Source organism: Triplophysa dalaica, chromosome 9, assembly GCF_015846415.1.
Source record: "Triplophysa dalaica isolate WHDGS20190420 chromosome 9, ASM1584641v1, whole genome shotgun sequence".
In the NCBI taxonomy this organism is placed as follows: Eukaryota; Metazoa; Chordata; class Actinopteri; order Cypriniformes; family Nemacheilidae; genus Triplophysa; species Triplophysa dalaica.
The window spans coordinates 6,800,183-6,823,899 of record NC_079550.1 but is presented as its reverse complement, the minus strand read 5'-3'; the positions used below and the strand labels follow the sequence as shown (position 1 = coordinate 6,823,899).

Genomic DNA, 23,717 nt, shown 5'->3' with positions numbered 1-23,717 from the left:
ATTACTAACTTTATATCTATTTATAACTATGCATGAAGTATTTTGCTGTGAAAATTCCAAAATACTTTACCAGACTAATAACTAACCATTCAAATAGCAAAGTATTTTGCTTTTTAGTGAAAAATAATCTGTTAAGCGTAAAACAAGTTTTTATTGATTCTTACATAGACAGTAAAAGGTCTTTACAGTAGCATTGCAGTCACAGCGATACATTCATTCCCATTTAACATTCAAGTATCACTGTTCTTTGCATAACAATGGACACTGCAGATACATTTGGCTTTTGCGAAATCTCCTCCTATTGCATTGTATTAGAGATGTATTGCATATGTATTAGAACATTTGTAATCTATGCAAGCTTTAAAAAGAAAAGGAGTGATGGATTTCAATAACTGTCACCAGATTGAAAGTGGCACACAGATTTAGGGTCATCGTCAGAGCTGGACAACAGGAACATTGTGGGAATTTAAGACTGTTTAAGGATTCACAATGTACCTGTAAATCTGGATGAGTAGTGCAGAGTGGGGTAAAATGTAAGCGAGTCAAACTTGATCTTTTATGCCCATATATTTAAAGACCCTTCATACAGCTGCCTGTGAATGAGAAATGCACTCAAGATAATTGAGAAGGATTTGTTTATGAAAAAATGTCAATGCATAAACAGATAGACAATACAAGTTCTGTGGCTGTTTCGATATAGGTCACACATTAATTTGGAAAAGATTTTTTATCTTCCTAAAAATGGTAACTATGATTTATGCTTTGGGGTAAGCTGTGTCAGCCCACTATTACAAAATACAGCTTTTTGATTTCAAAAAGATTTTTTAATCACGGTGTGATAGGTAATAGCTGAATAGGTTCTTTAAAGAGGCCTTTTCCAAAAGCCAATAACAAATCAAGTAGAAGAAAAAACTGAGGCGTATGAATAGCTCAGACAAACTAGCGTTCTGGTAGGTAGGTAGGTTCATTTCGGCTAGCCTAGATCTAACCCTTTAAGTAACATTCATAAAAGTCCGCAAATCCATTATTCGACAAGAAAATAATTCTGTCCTTGCGTTCAGACATTGTCCGTCTTCATTCATACTAAGGTCCACGTGTGTCCATCCTTCTTTAGCATTTTACGTCAAATGCCCAGCAGTTCCTTGTTCTCCTTCATTTCTGTCTGTTCTCCTGCCGTTTTATCTTGCTCTGGTTCTGGTGTCTGTTTACAGTCAGAAGGCTGGTGCTCATCTGACGTCACTTTCTTATCATTTTCTGTCTGGCTCACTTCACTCCTGTCATTTTTCTGAAGAGCAACTCTGTTCTCTATCCTGTCTCTCTCCTGCTCTTCTGGATCTGTATGAGAGGAAGACATCTTATCTTCTTCATCCTCTGGCAGAGAGGCCCCCAAAACTTCCTCTCCGTCACCGTTCTGCCGCGGGTCGTCTGGTTGTTGTGACGACTCGTCTTCCATGTGAGCCTTTGCCTCCTCGCATGCTGACTTCCTGTGTTGTCGCGTGGGCAGACGTCTTTTAAAAGACAGCCTGGCTCGGCTCTGCGGGGACGACACACAAAATAAGTCTTGCATTCGTTGTACATTAAACTCGAAAGGTGTTGAGTTATTTTCAATCAGTGATTGGGTTAAAGAGGTACAAACCAATCGTTTGGTTAAATGAACCTATACTGGGTTGGTGATGGGTTACTTTAACCCATTGTTGGATCAAATATAACAATTTTTGGTTTACATGTTGGAGCCACGCAAATGTTGAGCAAATGTTAGCTGCTATAAATGACATTAACACATTTTATTAATATTTAAGGTTTTGAATGGACCTTCACCTTTTTATCTTTCTGAACTTTTGAGAATAAATACACAGATTAAATAATATTCATTAATATTAATATTTAACTTGATTTAAAATGTATTGTATTGTTTTAAATGAAATTAAACTCAACAGTTACCTGAGCGTACCAGAAGTTTAGTATTCGTTTATGATGTTGCTGCAGAAACAGTCTATAATCTCTAATGGGGCTGATCTGAGTTTGCTATGTGTTTATGTTTTTGGTTTTATTGTCATACTTTTATAAATATCGTTTTTTTTTATATTGTTTAGCACAATGGTCCACTATTGTTTTTTATTGTGCATCATGACTAAAAATGACTGATACAATATCAGATTGATGTCAATATTGAAAATATACACTGTATATACTAGGCTATATGTATATAATTTTTCACAACTCATCCACCATTTTGGATCATCACATTGCATTCTATATATGCACTTTCTAAGAAGTCTAGCCAACATGAGATATTTTAGAAGTCATTATTCTGCTTTTGGATAACTTTTGTTGTAGTATTATTTACGTCTGTGTCAGACAATAATGGCTAAAATGATGACATTCTATATGTGTGTATAGAGTACTATGTACTGTACATGCGTGGTTGTGAGTTCATGCATGTGTATACTGTATATATGTATGTACCGTGTGTGTGCACGTGTGTGTGCACGTGCATGCATCTGTATATGTATGTATGTACTATGTACAGTATATGTGTGTGTGTCTATACACTCTGTGTGTGTGTATATATATGTGTGTATGTATATACTCTGTATATGTGTGTGTGGGTGCACGTGCATGCATATATATCTATGTATTATGTATATGTGTGTGTGTGTCTATACACTCTGTGTGTATATATGTGTGTTTGAGTATATACTCTGTATATGTGTGGGTGCGCGTGCATGCGTGTGTATATAAATGTATGTACTATGTATATGTGTGTGTTTGTGTGTGTATTCTTTCTGTGAATATATGTGTGTATGAATATAATCTGTATATGTTTGTGTTTGAGCGTGCGTGTATACAGTATATAGTCGCTTTGAAATTATGATTTTATCTGCATAGTTTTTTGGAAAGTCTGTGCAGTTTTGCAATGACTTTGTAAATAAAACCATTTTGTCAAATAAAGTCACAGGTGTAAATACACTTTGTTAAACTGAGTTGTTTTGTGATTGTATCTCTTGGAAAGGTTACAGGGGTTACGTCGAAGAAGTGAGTTGATTGGATTACAGTTTGCAAACCCCACCGCTGTGTCCTCGGGCAGTGCAGGCTTATGGAGAGCTTAACTTCAAAACCAACTACATGAGCTTTCCTGTGCCTCAGTGGTTAGAGCATGGTGTAGCAACGCCAAGGTCATGGGTTCGATCCCAGGGATTGCACATACTCAAATACGTATAGTATCGTATAATGCAATGCAAGTGTCTTATGAGCATCTGCCACATGCATAAATGTATGTAATGTTATGTGCATGCAGCTTCGTGTTGCTTTCATCATCAGAGATATGTGAGATATCATAAAGATTTCTGGACAAAATTAATGAGTGTAGTCCATTTTAAGTGCTCCTCTGGTAAAAACTACCACACATTGACAAAAAGATACTAAACTCACGGTGTGTTGTATTACAGTAAGTGTAGTTTGAAATGTTAAGATGAAAATAGTAGACCTTGTTAATGCTGGGCAGCGGAGTGCCCTCGACCGGTTGCTCGAAGCACACCGGCACTTCATCTTCACAGGACAGCTGAACTGGCTGCAGGGTGGATCTATGGGAGCTGCATGGGCTGCTTGGATTGGAAACAGTGGGTGGGTGTTTGCTCTCTGGACTTTTAGGGGCTGACAGTAGTACGCTTGAAGAAAGAGCTAAGTTGGCCTAGGAAAGACAAAGAAATGGGAAATGCATTATTTATGTTTCCTGTTTAGATGGCTTGTAATTCAGTCTAACATGAAAAATCTTAAGGTTTGCAAATCGATTTTCCGAAAACTGATAACTGTTTTGTAATTGTATATATTTGTGTACACAGTTTGATAGGCTATCTCTAAAAGCCTGCAATAGGAGTTGAAAAATACTCTACAGTCACAAGTCAAAAGTTGACAAATATCTCAAAGTAAAAGGATGTTTTCATCAATGAAACCACCACTTCTGTGGCAACTGTTAATAAATTGAGAATACATACAGTGCAAGATATTTACAAAATGTAAATATGCAATTCAAAGACTGATAAAACAAAGCACACTATTTCACATCAGTATCAAAAACACCGGGTAGACTATTTTCATCAGTGGTTTATTAGCTGACTAACCGGCCTAACTTAAAAGAACAACAAACAAAATGACACCATTATACCATAAGCAGTTATTAAATGAGACATCCCCAGCTTACCTAAGGCAGCACACAACAATTAATATTTGTAAATTATTATAATTAATATCTTAAATTCCTACCTGTACAGGAGGAAAGTAAAATAAAGAGAAACGACAACCCTTTTGTCCCATGACTGTGTTGCAGTTACTAAGTCCAGTCAAATGCAGCTCAGCACTCAGCAGCGGTGTCTAAACTATTATCTCATTAGTTTCCCAGTCTGATTTGATTGGATGGGACAGCACTGACTCCTCCCTTCTGTGAGCATGCGATTGTTCTCTCTGACCAATGACAGATTAACTCTGAGGACAGACCTAGAGAAGCCTTTACACTATATACAGTATATTTATATTAAGTTTTCTAACTTCCTAACTTTCTGCCCCATATTTGCAAAATAGATCTTTAGGTTTTTAAGATTATGAATTAATTTCCCCTAAAGGTCACAAAAGTGTCCAGAGTATCTAGAGATGTGCTGTATTGTACTATCGTAAATAACAGTTTGATGGACATACAGTATAACACAGCTTTTGACAACCATAAATACACAGCCACGCCCATTCCATTTACCAGTACATGCACAGTCAAAGTTGGTCAAAATTTGTACATGACAGACCCTGAGTTTGTGTTTTTAAAAGCAGATGTAAATCCAAGTCAAAGTGGAGCAACCATTCCTGTATCCTCAAAACTAATAACGGAAGGATGGAGATGGCTGGTTGATCTTGTATCGTGGGTCTCCACCGAGCTGCAGCATCCAACACAACTTTCAAAAAATAAACTAACCAATAACTGTATCATTTTATGTTCTATTTTACTAAATTAAATGGATTTAATGTTGTTCATTATCTCCCTCGCTTACTTCAGCTTTAGTCCTCCTAGGAACATGGCCTGGTAAACAAGGCTATCAGGACTGTTTGGCATGTTGACAAAATGTTAAGTGTGCTTTGTATAAAATCGTCTGCTTATTTATTGAAAATGTAATGTAACGTCATGGCAAGTTCTGTAACTGTTAGTCATGCATCTGCGATCCTCTGGCAGGAAGGCTTGCTTTAGCCTATTAAGTTTTAAATGACTAAATACATATACAAATGCTGACAGATGTTTTAACTGCTGCTAATATTATTATTCCTTGCATTCTGTTTATTTAGTTGGGCTAAATAGGTTTTGTTTATATGTAATCTATGACCTAAAATGATATTTAACTACATTTAGTTTCACTCTCCCTATAAATGGCTGCATTTGAACAATGTTTATTAGCTATTGTAGTCAAGGTGGTGAAATGTCCAGGAGAAAGGGCATCCAGTAGGCTAAAATAATGAATAATGGATGCAGATTGTAGGGTGTGCGTTATCCAGATTCCGCTTTGTTGCGAAGATTACGGCCAAAACAAATGTTTTGTGGACATTTTTGCGTTTGTACCGGCTATTATGGCAACCTTTAACTGCACACATTAAGCGTGTACCTTTGGGTTACATAATGAATATTATAGGCAGTCAAAACAGCAGATTTGTCTCACTCCTAATATGAGTGTCTGAAATAGCCATTAACTATAGTGGCCCACTGTCTAAAAACAAACAGCACAAAGATGGCGGTGCCCACATTTACGTCAAAAATAAGGTGATTACAGCGACATTATTTACACTAGTAACAGATAATTGCATATGAGAGTTTTGTGCTATTTAGTTATTAGATATTATCAGCATGCCGGTAACTCGCGAAGACTTCATGGAGTGTTTAAAGCAGTCAAAACGGTGCAGGAATTCCTCCGTTACATGGGCAAGCACATATCTAATATTCACCACTTTTATATTACCAAATCACTTGATTTTCGGGTCGTATATTGTTATCACTTCCTGTTTTTGGTTCGGTTCATTGCATTTGGTCCGTGTTGCTTTCACATTTCAATCGGACAGACTACTGTTGAAGGTGGACCGAGACCCATCTTTTTAGCGGTCTCGGTCCGCTTGTGGTGCGCACCAGGGTTTACGTGGCAGCGTTCACACCAGAGTTCGAACCAAACATGGCATATATGAACACACCCTTAAAAAGCAAGCTTGTGATGTCATTCTTTCAGATGAAAGTCTTTTTTATCAAGTATGATGTTAAAGGGATAAATCATCCAAAAATTTAAATTCTGTCATGAATCACTCATCCTCCTTTAGTTCCAAACCGAAACTTCATTGTTCTGATGAACAAAAAGAACGATATTTATAAAATGTTATCAACTGACATTTCTGGGACATCGTTGAGAACCATAGTAGGAACATTTTAAATGGTTGTCAAAGGTGCTTTGCTTTCCTAATTTCCCCAAAATAATTTAAATTAAGTTTTCTTCAGAACAAAACACATATAATAATCTTTCCTGCTATATACCCCGTAAATCTCAGATGAAAACATTCATCCAAATATCTTTCTTTGTTTTCAACAGAACAAAAACATTTATACAGGTTTGAAAACACAAGAGGTTGAGTGAATCATTAGAATTTTCATTTTTGGTTGGAGTATTCCTACAATATTGCTTATTGCAGTAGCATTTTTAAACACCAGGTGTCAGAAAACTTCCATAAAATCCAGCGTGCGTTTACTCTCACGTAGATTACGTCAACCTCAATTGAAGAAATTTGTATTTCTGTATTAAGATGACATATTTGACCCCTTCATCATCACCCTCAAATGCCTTTTATAAATCTTTCTCATTGTATCCTTTACTGCAATACAATATATCTATAAAAGCGTCTGCCAAATGAATAAACGTAAGAAAAGTCCTGTAAGAAAGCTCACTTCACAAATAATGTGTGACATTGATAAGCAGCCTCACAAACTGAAAGGACAGAGCCTTTCACGTGTTCATCATATAATTATGTTCATATGATTATTACTAAAATCTTGTGACGTCATAATCGAGTAGAAAGATCTAACCTGTAGTTTTTCAATGAGAGGAGAACTTTTTATCTTCATTTTTGGAGGACAGATTGATGATTTCTACAGAAAAGAAAAGACAAATTTGTTCAAAGGCTTATTTGATGGGATTATTTTTCATGCACTACTGTAAAACCAAGGTGTAAAACAAAAATTATTATCATCCTGAAATTTACCAATCTTTAATTGTTTACTACAATTCATTCAAGTGAATCAAGTTAAATGCCTATGAATGTGTATGTGAATGTTTTCTCTTTAAACATGCTGTAATCTTTTACGATTTCATATTTTTTTTCACATTTTGTGTGAGAAAACTCAAAGTTTGTTTGAGCATCCCAACCAGCCTGACACAGCTCCACTTTCTCAACCAATGGCATGCATTTGGGACGGGGCTATCTGTCTGTTTAACCAAATAGCAGTTTAATATGATGAAAAATTTTTTTTTTGTTTATTCCGTCGACCTGACTCTTTCTATAAAGGTCCAATTTGTAATTGTTTGGAGGATCTATTGACAGAAATGCAATATAAAATAAATCATGTCTTCAGGGGTGTATAAAGACCCTACATGAAGAAGCGTTATGTTTTTATTATCGTATAATATGTTATTTCAATCTACATACACCGTGGGTCCCCTATCATGGAATTCACCATGTTGTTTCTACAGTAGCCCTAAACAGACAATCTGCTCTACAGAGCACGTTTCCTGAATACGTCATCTCCTTCAGCAAAAAAGCGAAAACGTGAGATATTAGTCCTGTGAGAGCCACAGTAGTCCTTCAAAGGAAAGGGTTGGAATGAGCGGTTGGTTGCAATTTGTAATCTCACCACTAGATGCCGCTAAATTTCACAAACTGGACCTGTATTGATCGACTACAGAAATGAAATAATGTTAGCTAACATTGTCTGGGATCTCAGCCACACATACTTACCTCATGTTTGGTATCTTTATCTGTTTGGTTGTTTATCTGCAGAGAGCATGGAGGTCTTCTCATTAATTTAACCTGCAATTCATACAAGTAATGTTGAATTCTTATCTAATATTAATAATAGTTAATGTTATATAATGTTAAGTTATCAAAGTTTTTAAATTATGTATATAAGTATCACTTCCCATATTATTGCATACCTTAGATACCTAGCTTTATAGATTTTCTCATTGATGTACTTTAACTTTTAAATAAAATTGCATACATGTAATGCAAATGTAGCCTAAGGCATGATAGATGCATGATGCACGATTCCCTTCACTAAAAGTGATGATCTTGTTGAAGTTTGCTTTGTCAATACTATTAAAGTTCATAGAACAATCTTCCGTATTATACAGCTCCTCAAATTTGGTCCGTCAATCATTTTTTATTGCATCAAAAGTCTCACTAACATAACAATCTTTCTGTTTCATTACACAGGGAATATCGTGATCCTCTCTGTCTGTAATAAAATTGAAAAGATTATAAATTCCAAGTGTGAATCTTTGCAAGACTTTTCATGTGAGAACAAGGCCGGGTCTGGGGGGAGTAACGAAGGCATTGCCCCTCCCGATATTTCTTGGGCCCCATTCTATAAATTATTTCCGGATTAAAGTGGGAATTATCGAATTTCCGAGACTACGTGAAGGCAGCATTAATGCTATTAAAAATCTACTTAAAAAATACTTATTTGTATGCAGAAACATCAATTAGGAAACAAGCAACTTTATTATGTGCAGCCGATGTACATGATTTTTTTACGTTGATCCAACACATTTATTTTTCAGTGTGTGATCTATTATCAATGATCTGTCAATTTGTTCACAGAAAAATGTGCAAATTATGCATGCAAACAACTGTTATTATATATCTGCCCAACGATTCCCCCCAGTTGAGCCAGCCTACCGAGTCTGTGTTAATATAAAACAATCAAAATCCTGATTTTTAACATTTAGACATGACACATGATGAAAAAACTGTACAAATGTGTGATGTTCCATTACCTCTTTGTTTCCTGGCATTGGCAGTGCGTGACCTCGGAGTCTTCCAGCCAGCTGAGCCACTGATGGTTTTACTGGAGTTTCCTCCTACAAACACAACACTGCAGCTTTACTCATTTACATTTATACATTTATCCAAAGTGACTTGGATTAAATCGCAAGGTATGTGTGTTCGCCTATGATCGAACCCTTGACTTCTGTGGGGAGCTACATACAGAAACATAGCAGTGTGAAAATTGCAGGTGAGAGCTGTTGATGTTGTATCACGCTATCCTGATCTCATTGTAATAACACAGGATTCCCTCCACAGTTACATAAGAAAGGCATTACGCAATGTTCGGGCCGTGCTTGTTTTTACAAAAGGTGTTTTCTTACTTACGTCAACTGGAAAATTTAGTATTAAAACCAAGAAATGGGACATATCACAGAAAGTGACATAAGGCTAAACAGAGGTTACGCTTACATGTTAAGAATAGTATACTACAGTACTATTCACACTATTTCATATTTATACTGCTCAAACGATTAAGGGAACACTTAAATCATATTAGATCTATAAGAAAAACAGTCATTCAAGTTATAAATCTTTACTTGTGTACATTGCATAATTTATGGAAAAATAATTATGTGATAATGGTCAATGAAAGCCAAAATCATTAAATGTTTAGAGCTCTTATTTGAGATTTAAAGGAGTAGGTCACTTCAAAATTTGACCCCATAGTCAGTTTTATTGCTAATATAGAAAATCAATGGGGGAAAATGTTATGCTATTTATTAAGTATAGAAGTATTTATAATGTATACTATACTGTGCATGTCATATAGCCTACATTTTCTGTACATGTGGTGGTGTTCAGTGTCCATCAATTTCTCAAACAGAAGGTTTTACCTCATTTTGAACACACTTTGAGCACTTTTGTAGGTCAGTGAACTCAGATTTCACATCTGTTCCTTTCACAACCAAATGATCAAAGCTAAACTATCCACATACATTTTATTACGCTATATTGTTGTGTAAAGTGTTTTCAAACATGTTTAACATTTAATAGCTTTCATTTTCTTGTGAAACAGAAATAAAGTCTTCTGAGCAGTTATTATTTTGGTGGACAAAACACGCTTACTTGCAGAGAAGTCACATGAGAACAATTTACCTTTACATAATACAATTGTACTATTTAATTAAAGGACCCGTGTGTATCTTTTTGGAGGATGTATTGACAGAAATAAAATATAATTTACATAACTGTGTGTTCAGAGGTGTATAAAAACGCCTGATTTTATTACCTTAGAATGAGTTATTTCTATCTACACACTGCAAATTCGCCATGTTCTACAGAAGCTCTAAATGGACAAACTGCTCTACAGAGCGGGTTTCGTAAATACGTCATCTCATTCGGCAAAGAAGCAAAAAGGTGGCGACATCTTAGTTCAGTGTTAGCCTCCATAGTTGTTAAGGGTGGGGGGGAGTGAGGCGTTGATTGCAATTCGCAACCTCATCGCTAGATGCCGCTAAAAATTGCACAATTGTTCTTTCAATAAAAAGTAACATTGTTTATCATTGCTTACAGGCTATACTATCTGTGTGTACAATTATATTCATTACAAAGCCAAGAACAAAGTTGACAAGCATCAGATGACCTACAGTACATCATGCTCAGTGCCTATAGAAGAACCCCCCCAATCTCTCTCTCTCTATCTCTCATCCCGAGTCAATGTTTAACTGAAAACAATTCCAGAACCCTTTTGTTCAAATATAAATGCTTCAGAAATCAAATCACATCTTTGCATTGATCATTGCTGAGTTTGTCCAGAACATTACTCAGAATGAATCAAACCCTCAAAAACAAGCACTTGTTCTTGACAAGCACTGCCCTGAGACTTCACTCTTCTCTCTATGCAGTTAAACCAGAAACATTCCTCCAAGGGTTCACAGACATGCATACTTTCCACATTTTAATGTCATTCATAATTTAAGCAGATTTCCACACACATGTTCAAAGCACCCACCCTCCTTCATCCACCCTTAAAAACATACACACGACCACTCGCTCTGACCAGCACAACAATCTCACGTTTTCGCCCCCAATCCACTTCCTTTTAATTCCTGATGTTCTTTTTCCTCGCCGTGATAAGCAGAATTCCCGGCGACCACCCACCCCTTGACTCATTATTTTGGCGCCCATGATTGTTAACTCTTTCCTGACCTTTCAAAACAAAGACCATTTCAGTCACTTACAAGGTAAAACTTTACAATCAAGACAATGGAGTAAAGACCTTGCTTATTGTTTTTTCTAGACCGTCACTTGTAAGTGTTTTTTGGAACAAGGACTAGAGAAGGAGCTCTTTATTTTTACACGTTTTATTTTTTATACCAAAATCTCACTGTTTTATGTCAGCAATTGCCTCATTGTGCCTACTTTGTTATTTCTACTCAGGAAATTTTACTAGAAACATCAGAGACGTAAATGAGACAAAACCGCTTTCTACATTATCAAGAAAAATACAGAATGTTTAAGTCATCGTATTACAATTATAGTTGTTATTTGTTGTTACCTGTCTGATTTCGCTGAACTTTTTATAGTTCTTGTACAATTCTGTGGAGCTCAATATTGTGGTGATATCTATTTTCACGTAGCATCAATGATTTAGTGTATATTTAGCTCATGTAGATTTTGAGCTTACAGTTGTGTTCAAAATTATTCAATCCCCAATGCTGTAAATGGTTTTAGGGAATTTAGTGTACATTTGTACTTGTATTCATAATGAAATCCTACAAGGACTTCTTAAAGAACCATATGCAACTAAAATGACATCAATTAGTTTTGTAAGACAGTAGTAAATGTTTCTTTTGTGAATTCTTCATTGACATAATTATTCAACCCCTTAAAGACTACCACTCTGAAGAACAGAGGTTCAATGAAGTGTTTTCAATCAGGTATTGAAAACACCTGTGGATATCAGGGATCAGCAATAAAGCCTAATAAGCACCAATTAGGCAGCTTTAAAATGACTGTGATACTCAGCTCCTTCTAGACATTTACTGGTGTGGTTACAAACATGGTGAGGTCAAGAGAATGGTCCAGGAAGACAAGAGAACAGGTGATTACTCTTCACAGGAAGAGCAATGGCTATAAGAAGATTGCAAAGATGTTAAACATACCAAGAGACACCATAGGAAGCATCATTCGCAAATTCAAGGCAAAGGGCACTGTTGAAACGCTACCTGGTCGTGGCAGAAAGAAGATGCTGACTTCGACTGCTGTGCGCTACCTGAAGCGTAGTGTGGAGGAAAGTCCCCGTGTGACTGCTGAGGAAGAGAGAAAAGATTTGTCAGATGTGGGTACTGAAGTTTCTGCTCAGACAATACGGCGCACCCTGCGTAATGAAGGCCTCATTGCCAGAACTCCCAGGCGCACCCCCTTGCTGTCCCCAAAGAATAAGAAGAGTCGACTGCAGTATGCCAAAAGTCATGTGGACAAACCACAGAAGTTTTGGGATAGTGTTCTGTGGACTGATGAAACAAAATTAGAACTGTTTGGGCCCATGGATCAACGCTATGTTTGGAGGAGGCCTATGAAGAATAGAACACCTTGCCTACTGTGAAGCATGGCGGGGGGTCAATCATGCTTTGGGGCTGTTTTGCTTCTGAAGGTACTGGGAAGCTTCAGCGTGTGCAAGGTACCATGGATTCTCTTCAGTACCAGGAGATATTGGATGACAATGTGATGCAGTCCGTCACAAACCTGAGGCTTGGAAGACGTTGGACCTTTCAACAGGACAATGATCCCAAGCATACCTCAAAGTCCACTAGAGCATGGTTGCAGATTAAAGGCTGGAACATTTTGAAGTGGCCACCGCAGTCACCAGATTTAAATCCGATTGAGAACCTCTGGTGGGAATTAAAGAAAGCAGTTGCAGTGCGCAAGCCTAAGAATGTGACTGAACTGGAGGCTTTTGCCCATGATGAATGGGCGAAGATATCCGTAGATCGCTGCAAGACACTTGTGTCAAGCTATGCTTCACGTTTAAAAGCTGTTATAACTGTAAAAGGATGTTGTACTAAGTACTAAGATTGAATGTCACTTGGGGGTTGAATAAAACTGATAATGATGTGAGCTCAGAAAAGACATTTGTGGTTATTTCATTATAAATGTTATGTTACATTTGTCTGACCTACACGTGCCTCTTTGATTTAATTGTAAGCAGGATGTCTGAATGATCATAATCATTGTCAAACCGACCAAAACAATCAATTTCAGTGGGGGTTGAATAATTTTGAACACAACTGTATATCATTAATTAGCGATATATTATAATATTATATTATATTGTTATATAATTTTCACATATTATAAAAATTATTTTCCAATTGTCACTGTCAGAAAATTCTATACATTTCTGTAGCACAGGGAAGGTGGGATGAAGTCAGAAACTAATAACTGTTGTTTTGAGCTCAGCGTTATGCCAGGACCCTGTAATTTTCAGCTAAATGTATAGGTATTAAGAGTTATAATACCTAAATGTATAAATGTGTGAAAATATTTTATAGTTTTTTTTGAGGACCGTCAATGGTAAAAAATGCAGGTGATTTTTGTATACAGCATATTGAACTGCATTAAGGAACAGGTAATTTTTATATTTATTATGTATAATTCAAATATATATTAATATTAACTTATTAAAATATTTTCTTGTGTAATAACTGTATTAAAAAAATGTTGGAATTTTATTGTTTGTTAATCTTATTAAATAAACAATTTGTTCAATGGGTCATATCCAATGAGAAAGATCTGGTTTAGGTGAGAAGCCAATGAAAAACAGTAGAACAACTTCTTGAGTTTATTATAAATTTCTTACGTTACCTTGCAGGTTCTTTAGATCAGTTTCTGTATCCTTTAAAGCCTCACATGCTCTATATTCTTCTGAAGATCAAGTGAATAAAATATTCTTTGTTTCATCTAAAAATGGCAAATCACTGAGATTTCCACAGGGCATAAGTGCTTGATCAGATGTTTGCCTGACCGGCAAAACTAAACTGTGACTAAATCATATCCCGTAAGCCTGTGTAATCAAAGTCACAAGATCCTAACTGATCCAGAAACAGCTGAATCTAAGACTCCAGACACAACATATCTCTATGATGATCATCTTCCTTTGGTTTATAAGCCATTTAAAGCCACAGTGGTTTTACTGTCTCACAGTTAGAAGATGTGTTTATGATGCCTTATCAACATAGCAACTCAATGGTTGTACCATCACATTTGTTTACAATGTATTTCTTTAAAAACTGTGTCAATAAATAGCTAATATGTTGTACTCTATGAGAAAATAATCATATTTTAGTGTAACGGTATACTGTTGATCAAAGCACCAAATTCCTATCATCGTAGCACTGTACCATAGTAAAGCCACGTTATGCTTTGTTAACTTTTTTATCAGATTTACAGTCTACAAAAGGTTTTATACAGTCACTTTATATACATTTATATTACCATGAATTACATGGGTAGGAAAGAAAAATGTGTTCTGCATAATGGCAATGCAAACAATTAAAAAGGCTTTTAAATGTGATTAATATCAGATCAAATCACCCACATAATAATAACAATATAAATCCTTGCTTTCTGGACAAGCACCACCATGAGTTGCATTCCCTTGGGATATACTGTATGCTATATATATGTATATATATATAAGTCTGACCTAAAAGGGAAATTTAATGTTGCCCATTTATCCAATAAATCTAAGATGTTGTTGTAAATAAGTCATTACTAAGTAATGTAGACTAAAAAAAATGTATGTTGGATCTGGTTATTCCTGCCAGCTATGACCCATTGCTAGGCACGTAAGATTCTCTTGCTCTCATTCCAGGAAAACATGATGTGTTTGAATTTTAGATTATCCGATCACACTTTTCCACTGCTTTCACAGCTCTTTTCAGGCATATTGCTTGTGTTCTAACAAATGTTCTGTGTGTGTTACATCACTGAAAGGAATGGGAGAAACAGCTCCTGTCTCATAGGCTTTGGCGTGAAGGACCATTATGGCACAAACAAGGTGTACAACAGGAATTCTGTTCACTGACTCACAAGTCTGGTTGTAAAATATTAAAGTATAATATGAAGTAAAAAACACTTTTATATGACGACTTGCATAAAGTCATGTCATGTCTGTCAAATCTGTGAAAATTCAAGGCAATCTTTACTTGTTTGCACTTGCATAGTAAAGACTCACTCATCCAGCCGGTGAAGGATTATATGAAATGAAAACATGAATGCATTTAAGCACATATTAAAGATAAAGACATTATTTCTGTCACGGTCTTTCAGAGAATGTAAGGACAGTGTTTATTCCAAAAATAATTCAAAAACAACTCAAGGTGAAACAAAAAGCACTGAATGTTTAGAACAAGGTAGGTCTTCTTGCTAGGCAACACGTGCCGATCCATTAGGGCTGAGAGAATCAAACCGAACGGGAGCAAAATGTCCAAACAGGTTATCTCTCAAAGATGCCTCACTGGTGAAAAAAGCAGAGAATCAATCCTTGAATCATTGTTGAACAAATGTGTAACCCAACCGTAATCCACAAAGGGTAGAGAGAAACAATACGTCGCCACACCGAGTGAAGGAAGGTAGGGGTTTAAATAAGAGGTGAAGTAATGAGGGGCAGGTGTGGGTGATAACAATAAAGGAGGTGAGTAGCTGAATGCGGGGGAAGTGAAAAGAAAAACAAAACCAAGAGAACATAGAATCCCAAACTAAAACCAGGGCCTTACAGAACCCCTTCCCCTAAGATGCCCCATGGCATCCAAAGCTTATCACGAGAGTGGAGAAAACTATCAATAAGGGAGCAGTCAAGTATGTCCCGAGCGGGGACCCAGCATATCTTCACCGGACCATAGCCCTGTCTACCAGGTATTGATGGCCCCTGCCCCGTCGCCTTACATCGAGGAGTCGAAGTACTGTGTAGGCTGGTGACCCCTCGATGAGTCTAGGGGGCGGAGGGACAGAGGTCAAGGGCCGAAGGGGGGAGTGTTTGACAGGTTTGACCTTAGCAACATGAAAAACGGGGTGAACTCTCTTGAGAGTTAGGGGAAGTTTAAGGCGGACGGTTACTGGGTTAATGATCTTGGTGATGGGGAAAGGACCAATAAACTTGGGCCCCAGCTTACGTGCGGGGAGTTTGAGGGGTAGGTCTCAGGTGGACAACCAGACCCTCTGACCACACGCGTAAGGAGGGGCCTTGAAACGATTACGGTTGGCAGATGCTTGGTTACGTCTACGTGTGAGAATAAGGGCTCGTCTGGCAATCTTCCAGACACGGAGACACCTCTTAACGAACGCGTGAGCCGAGGGGACGGAGGCATCAGCCTCTTGAGAGGAAAATAGGGCTGATAACCTAGCAACACTGGAAGGGTGAGAGACCTGTAGACGACACTGGAAGGGAGTTGTGGGCATACTCGACCATGGCCAATTTGGAACTCCAAGACAACGGCTCTGCTGAAGCGATGCAACGCAGGACCCTCTCGAGGTCTTGATTAGCTCGCTCGGACTGCCTGTTAGTCTGTGGATGGTACCCGGAGGATAAACTGGCAGTGGCCCCCCCAGGAGTCGAAAGAAACTGGCAGAAACTATGTTCGTGGGAAGGCCATGAATGTGGAAAACGTTATCTAGAATAATATCAGCTGTCTCCTTAGCTGAAGAGAGCTTGGGAAGAGGAATAAAATGGACCGCCTTCGAAAACCTGTCCACCACAGTGAGAACCACGGAATTGCCACAGGACGGAGGAAATCCTGTACCAAAATCCATGGCTATGTGTGACCAGGGTCTCGAAGGGGTGGGTAACGGATGCAAGAGTCCTGCCGGGGGACGGTTAGCTGTCTTACCCGTCGCCCAGACAGGGCAGGCCGAGACGAAATCATGAGAATCCTACGCCACGGACGGCCACCAGAACCGTTGCTTGACTAGCGCGAGGGTACGAGCAGCTCCGGGGTGACAAGCTAGACTGGAGGAATGGCCCCACTGAAGGAAGTTGGTTCGGACCGACTGAGGAACAAACAACAGACCCTGCCGGGGGAGTGACACCGGCCAGTGCCTCGCGGACCACAGACTCCACCCCCAAAGTGACCGCCGCGACCACTCTGTCGGGAGACACGATGGACACCGGGGGGGTGGGGACCGTAGAGACCTCGAACTGCCACAATAGCGCATCCGGCTTACCGTTCTTACTCCCCGGACGATAACAAATTCAAAACGGATAAAAAAAAGAGAGCCCAGCGAGCCTGTAGAGAATTCAGTCGTTTTACCGAGCAGATGTATTCTACTAAATTCTCATGGTCGGTCAAAACCAGAAACAGAATTTTAAGGCCCTCCAACCAGTGGCGCCACTCCTCCAATGTGAGATTAACAGCCAACAAGTCTTTATTACCAATGTCGTAATTCCGCTCCGAGGAGTTAAGTCGGCGGGAGAAGAACTCACAGGGGTGTACCTTGTCGTCCGAGTAAGCACGTTGGGACAGGATTGCTCCCACTCCTGCCTCTGAAGCATCTACCTCCACGATGAACTGTCGAGACGGGTCAGGGTTAACAAGGATGGGGACAGACGAAAAAAAGAGTCTTTAGTTTAGAAAAAGCTCTCTGGGCATGTTCGGACCATTTAAAACCTCTCAAAGTGTAGGTGAGCTTTGACAAAGGAAGGGCGACCTGACTAAAACCTCGGATGAACTGCCTGTAGAAATTGGCAAAAAACAAAAACAAAACCAAGATAACATAGAATCCCAAACTAAAACCAGGACCTGACAATTTCATTTAGAAAATAATTTTCTCACTGTGTTATCTCCACCACAGGTTTTCCATGTTCATAGCAAATTTGCATCCAGTTACTACAAAGTTATTTCAATGTGCTTTTTATATCAGAAATCTCTTGCACAAGATGTTTTCACATTGCTCACTTGAAACAGAAAGTGATAGTTCACCCAAAATTGCTTCACTTTAAAAGTCCCGTCACCCATCGTTTTAGAATTAACATTTAGTCATTTACCAGACGCTTTAATCCAAAGCGATTTACAGAGAGTTCAGGGAGGAATAGGCGATATTCATAATTTGTCTAAAGCATGTTTTGCTAACTGCTAGGCCACCACTGCTGAATTAAAGGCAGAAATAAACTCTTTAAAAGAACGTGCTAACAAACTTAAATATATAAAGGGATAGTTTACCTTCAACATAAACATTCTGTCATCGTTTACAAGCCCTTTTGTCATTTCAAACCTGTATGACTTTCTTTCTTCTGCAGAACACAAAAGAAGATATTTTGAAGAATGTTGGTACAAGAAAACTGTTGGTCACCATTGACTTTTATTGGTTTTGTTCCATACAGTAGAAGTCAATGGAGAACAACGGTTTCATTTACCAAAAAAACTAAGAAAACCGGGAAAAATACCAAAGAACCCGGAATCAAAACTCGCAATTATTTGCTGAAATTACAAGCAGCTGGACTCAACGGTCATTCCAAGGACTACCTTACAATTTACAAAGAAATCAGGTGCTCTTGGACACTCAAATGTGGCGCGGCATTGCGTTTCCTGATATTGTAAGTAGTCATTTTGCTGAGTGTTTTGCCACTCTAGGGGGTGTGTTCACGTGGTAGAGTGACGGCAGACGCGTAGCCTCTATAGAAGTTGTATAGACCTGTCTATTAATAATTTTACTCTGCATTTCTGTTCTTGGACAGTCCCTGGTCACTATATATTTGTAGCTAAAGTCCTCTTCTTTCAAGTTTTTGAAACAACATGACAAAAACGAAATTTCCATCTGTCAAAATTTCTATGGTTCACTTTAAATCGTAAGGGCTGTACGTGCTCCCAGCCTCACAGTGCTATCTGTGTTTAACATCTCTTAAACATAGCCAGTGTTGGGTAAGTTACTCCGGAAAAGTAATTAATTACTAGTTACTCATTACATATTCAATAGTGTAATTAGATTACTGTCCAAATTACTCTGTCCAAAAGGTATTTAGTTACTCATTACTAATTACTTTCTATATTCTACATCAACCTTGATTAGTTAAATCATTCAAGAATATACATGAAACGGCTTATTTAATTCATTCAAAATAAGAATATTATTAACTGACCAAAGTGTTACAAATGTGAGAATTATACATTAAAGCACAGATTTTAAAGTCAATTACGCTATTGCACACGCATATATTTAACAAAGTATTTAGTTTAATTATATCAAAAGTACCTGTATTTAAATAACAGAAAACATATGAGTAATCCCTTACTTTACTTTTTCAAGGGAAAAGTAATTAAATTACAGTAACTAATTACTTAGTAACAAGTTACACCCAACACTGAACATAGCTGTACCCCACCTAAATATACTGTATTATAATATGTGGTCTACATTATATCTAGTCCAGCCCAATTTATTACATCTTTGGCAAGAAGTGGTGCTTCTAATTAAATAGCGTGAAGCGTTCACACAGATCTCACAGATAACCCAGTGATGTACTCAATGCAAAAAATCCTCGAATAATCTGAATTTAGTCTGTATTTTCTTAGTATATTTGTGTATACCCTGTGTTTGAATGACACAAAACACAAATAAATGCACAAACTGCTACAGTTCACTCATGAAAACAAAGGTGCTTATCTTCACAGCGATGGCATTGAAGAACAATTTTTGGTTCCACAAAGAACCATTCATTAAAAGGTTCCTTAAAGAACCATCTCTTTCATTCATTTTTATAATCGGAAGAACTGTTTTTCGCCATGAACCTTCTTGCTAAGAACCTAGGTTTTTTCATATGTTAAAGGTTCTTTATGGAACCAAAAGGTTCTTCTTTGGCAACAAATAACCTTTTGAAGCTACCTTTTAAGAGTGGATATTTGAGTTACGAGACATGCAAGTTATAATAACAAAAATATGTACAATGACAAGTTTGAATAGGACAAATATCCTTTTCCTAAATTCCTTAATTAAGTTTTGTGATATCTTTCGGTTTAATTTTGTATTTTTTGGAGATAATGTTAAAAATCGTTTATCAACTTTAGTTTGGTGGCACTGTTTTCATAAAAAATGTGGGCTTGCAGATTTTCAGCTTGCATATTTGTGAACTAAGGTTTCTGAATAAGACAAGCACAAACAGCCAAACAGTCTTTGCTTACACTTGCAAAAGTAACAAGGACACACCACATGCCACGTGAGGAACTGTTAGGCTTGTGACCATTAGGAATATCAAAGCTTTGCAGTTCACACAGAGAGGAAGATATTCTGCAGACAGCCCTTCCTGTCCCTGTTTGTGGTCATTTGGGGTTTAAATAGTCGGAAAATGCATCATCAGAATAGTCTGTTCCTCTATGTGCAGTAGCTCACTTGAGTTTGAGAGACTTTATAATAACTTAATTGACATTAATTGACAACTTTAGTGTCCTGTTCAAAGAAACTACAAATTTTCTACTAACGTTTGACAACCAGTGTCCAAATATGTCATTGTAATTACACATATAGGCTACTGTAAATACTTAGTGATGTACTTATGTTTATGCAACATTTACTGTTATAGTACGTAGCCTATATGTAACTTCTAATGCAATGACATTTCCACATTTCTAGATACAAATATTGGTAACACCTTGTTACACATGTTTTATGTATTTACTATAGTATTTACTATAAATTATGCATAATCACACGTAAATAACCCTGGACCAAATCCTGGCTCTAACCCTATAGTTAGTACATGTAGTTATTTGTATTACTTACTACTTAAATGTATAATTACACCGTAACACGTGCACTCACTGTAAAATAAAGTATAACCCAAATCTTTTTGTACAACCCACCTTTTAGGATCTATTGATTATATATTTGAATATTTTTCATAAGGCAGTATATAATCTTAATGACTTAATGATGAAGTTATTTACAAATATTATTAGCAAGATATACATAGCCTATACTGTACAGTCTGTGTCTTCACCTGATTTAAAGTCAGCACAATGCATCCCGTGTACATGACAACACTATCAACAAAGCAGCAGGCAACAATTACACAAAGTTTGCGTTCTGGGAGTAAACTCAAACATTACTTTCATTACAGATAACGGATCATATTGAAACATTAAAAGACATCATACCTCCATCCTCAAACCCTTTTTATCCGCGTCTCTCTGGTCACAGCTTCACTCCACTTTCTGCTTCTCTAGTCAGCAACACCCAGATCTGCAAACGCATTTAATCCTCAACGACAAAGGAAGAGAAATTACTTTTAGCGAAACTAGCGCAGAAGAGTTGTGCAACACTGTGTCCATCTGCGGGTGATCGCAGTTAACACAGAGCTTTTTAGAGACAGCACTGACTAACCCTAACGTACTGTACTGTACTGTACTGTACTGTACTGTAACACACAAACACAGTTATGACAGCTTTTGATCTCGAAACATACTTTCCTGCCTACGAACTGCATCTTGCGCTCGCATGCGCGTTCAAACATTTGAGCCCCGTATTTTAAGCATCTCAGGTGCCATTGAACAGTTTTTTAAATGTGTGTAAATCTGTGATATCATCAAATATTTTTAGAAATCAGGTGTGTAGAAAGGGCTGGTCAAATATAATATAGCATTATTGTTGTTTAAAATGATTACTTTGTTGAGTATTTTGGGGCACCTGATGTGCTTAACTGTTGTAGAGTTTTGGGGTACCACGTGTTTTTTACCAATACTTCAAGTGACATCATGGTTGTGTTATGTTTTGTTAAGTGACATCATGGTTGTGTTATGTTTTGTTAAGTGACATCATGGTTGTGTTATGTTTTGTTAGGATTTTTTCATCACATTTGTGTTTAAAGATTGTGTTCCGAGTATTGTGTGGTGTATGATTGTGTTTAAAGGGTTTGGGTGAGAATTTTACGTTTAATTTATTGTTTTAGTTTTTTTACCATGGTTACGATAACACAGTTTTTTCGAGAATTTTTTTAATCGCGGCTGTGTTTAAAAATTTAGTTTGAGGATTATTTTGTTTCGCGGTTGCGTTCAATGTTTTGTTTGCATATTTTTTTATCACAGCTGTGTTAAAAGGTTTGAAGGTTTCGTTTGAGTATTTTTGTTATCGTGGGTGTTTAAAGAGTTTTGTGTTATCACTTTTGTGTTTCAATAGTTTTTCCGAGTATTTTGTGGCATCACAACCAGATTTGAAGGTTTTGTTTGAGTATTTTTGTTATCGTGGCTGTTTAAAGAGTTTTGTGGTATCACTTTTTTGTTTAAATAGTTTTTCAGAGTATTTTGTGGCATCACAACCAGATTTGAAGCTTTGTTTGAGTATTTTTGTTATCGTGGGTGTTTAAAGAGTTTTGTGTTATCACTTTTGTGTTTCAATAGTTTTTCCGAGTATTTTGTGGCATCACAACCAGATTTGAAGGTTTTGTTTGAGTATTTTTGTTATCGTGGCTGTTTAAAGAGTTTTGTGGTATCACTTTTTTGTTTAAATAGTTTTTCAGAGTATTTTGTGGCATCACAACCAGATTTGAAGCTTTGTTTGAGTATTTTTGTTATCGTGGGTGTTTAAAGAGTTTTGTGGTATTACTTTTGTGTTTAAATAGTTTTTCCGAGTATTTTGTGGCATCACAACCAGATTTGAAGGTTTTTATTTGATTATTTTGTTATCGTGGCTGTTTAAAGAGTTTTGTGGTATCACTTTTGTGTTTCAATAGTTTTTCTGAGTATTTTGTGGCATCACAACCAGATTTGAAGGTTTTGTTTGATTATTTTGTTATCGTGGCTGTTTAAAGAGTTTTGTGGTATCACTTTTGTGTTTCAATAGTTTTTCTGAGTATTTTGTGGCATCACAACCAGATTTGAAGGTTTTGTTTGATTATTTTGTTATCGTGGCTGTTTAAAGAGTTTTGTGTTATCACTTTTGTGTTTCAATAGTTTTTCAGAGTATTTTGTGGCATCACAACCAGATTTGAAGGTTTTGTTTGATTATTTTGTTATCGTGGGTGTTTAAAGAGTTTTGTGTTATCACTTTTGTGTTTCAATAGTTTTTCCGAGTATTTTGTGGCATCACAACCAGATTTGAAGGTTTTGTTTGAGTATTTTTGTTATCGTGGCTGTTTAAAGAGTTTTGTGGTATCACTTTTTTGTTTAAATAGTTTTTCAGAGTATTTTGTGGCATCACAACCAGATTTGAAGGTTTTTATTTGATTATTTTGTTATCGTGGCTGTTTAAAGAGTTTTGTGGTATCACTTTTGTGTTTCAATAGTTTTTCTGAGTATTTTGTGGCATCACAACCAGATTTGAAGGTTTTGTTTGATTATTTTGTTATCGTGGCTGTTTAAAGAGTTTTGTGGTATCACTTTTGTGTTTCAATAGTTTTTCTGAGTATTTTGTGGCATCACAACCAGATTTGAAGGTTTTGTTTGATTATTTTGTTATCGTGGCTGTTTAAAGAGTTTTGTGTTATCACATTTGTGTTTCAATAGTTTTTCAGAGTATTTTGTGGCATCACAACCAGATTTGAAGGTTTTGTTTGATTATTTTGTTATCGTGGCTGTTCAAAGAGTTTTGTGGTATCACTTTTGTGTTTAAATAGTTTTTCTGAGTATTTTGTGGCATCACAACCAGATTTGAAGCTTTGTTTGAGTATTTTTGTT

The 23,717-nt window shown here is 37.0% G+C and overlaps 1 protein-coding gene across 4 annotated transcripts; it reads right to left on the bottom strand.

The window, feature by feature from the left end:
• Positions 1–131: 131 nt before the first annotated feature.
• zgc:153184 (uncharacterized protein LOC751652 homolog) lies at positions 132–21,457 on the bottom strand. 4 transcript variants are annotated; one of them, XM_056755945.1, is made up of 7 exons: positions 21,204–21,457; positions 12,285–12,368; positions 9,066–9,149; positions 8,026–8,097; positions 7,097–7,159; positions 3,488–3,691; positions 132–1,534 (listed from the first exon to the last, which is right to left on the bottom strand). In XM_056755945.1, the coding sequence occupies exons 1-7, from the start codon at positions 21,207–21,209 to the stop codon at positions 1,124–1,126; spliced, it is 924 nt and encodes a 307-aa protein (XP_056611923.1). In that variant the 5' UTR covers positions 21,210–21,457; the 3' UTR covers positions 132–1,123. The 4 variants fall into 4 exon arrangements, with proteins under 4 accessions (XP_056611923.1, XP_056611924.1, XP_056611925.1 ...); XM_056755946.1 differs by having other exon boundaries at positions 12,285–12,365; XM_056755947.1 differs by lacking the exon at positions 7,097–7,159.
• Between the last annotated feature and the right edge of the window lie 2,260 nt (positions 21,458–23,717).

Coding starts and splice junctions, on each gene's coding strand:
- zgc:153184 (XM_056755945.1), bottom strand. Junction 9,150..12,284: donor CTTCTTTCTGCCACGACCAG/GTAGCGTTTCAA, acceptor TTGTGTTTGTAG/GAGGAAACTCCAGTAAAACC. Junction 8,098..9,065: donor CAATGCCAGGAAACAAAGAG/GTAATGGAACAT, acceptor TATGAATTGCAG/GTTAAATTAATGAGAAGACC.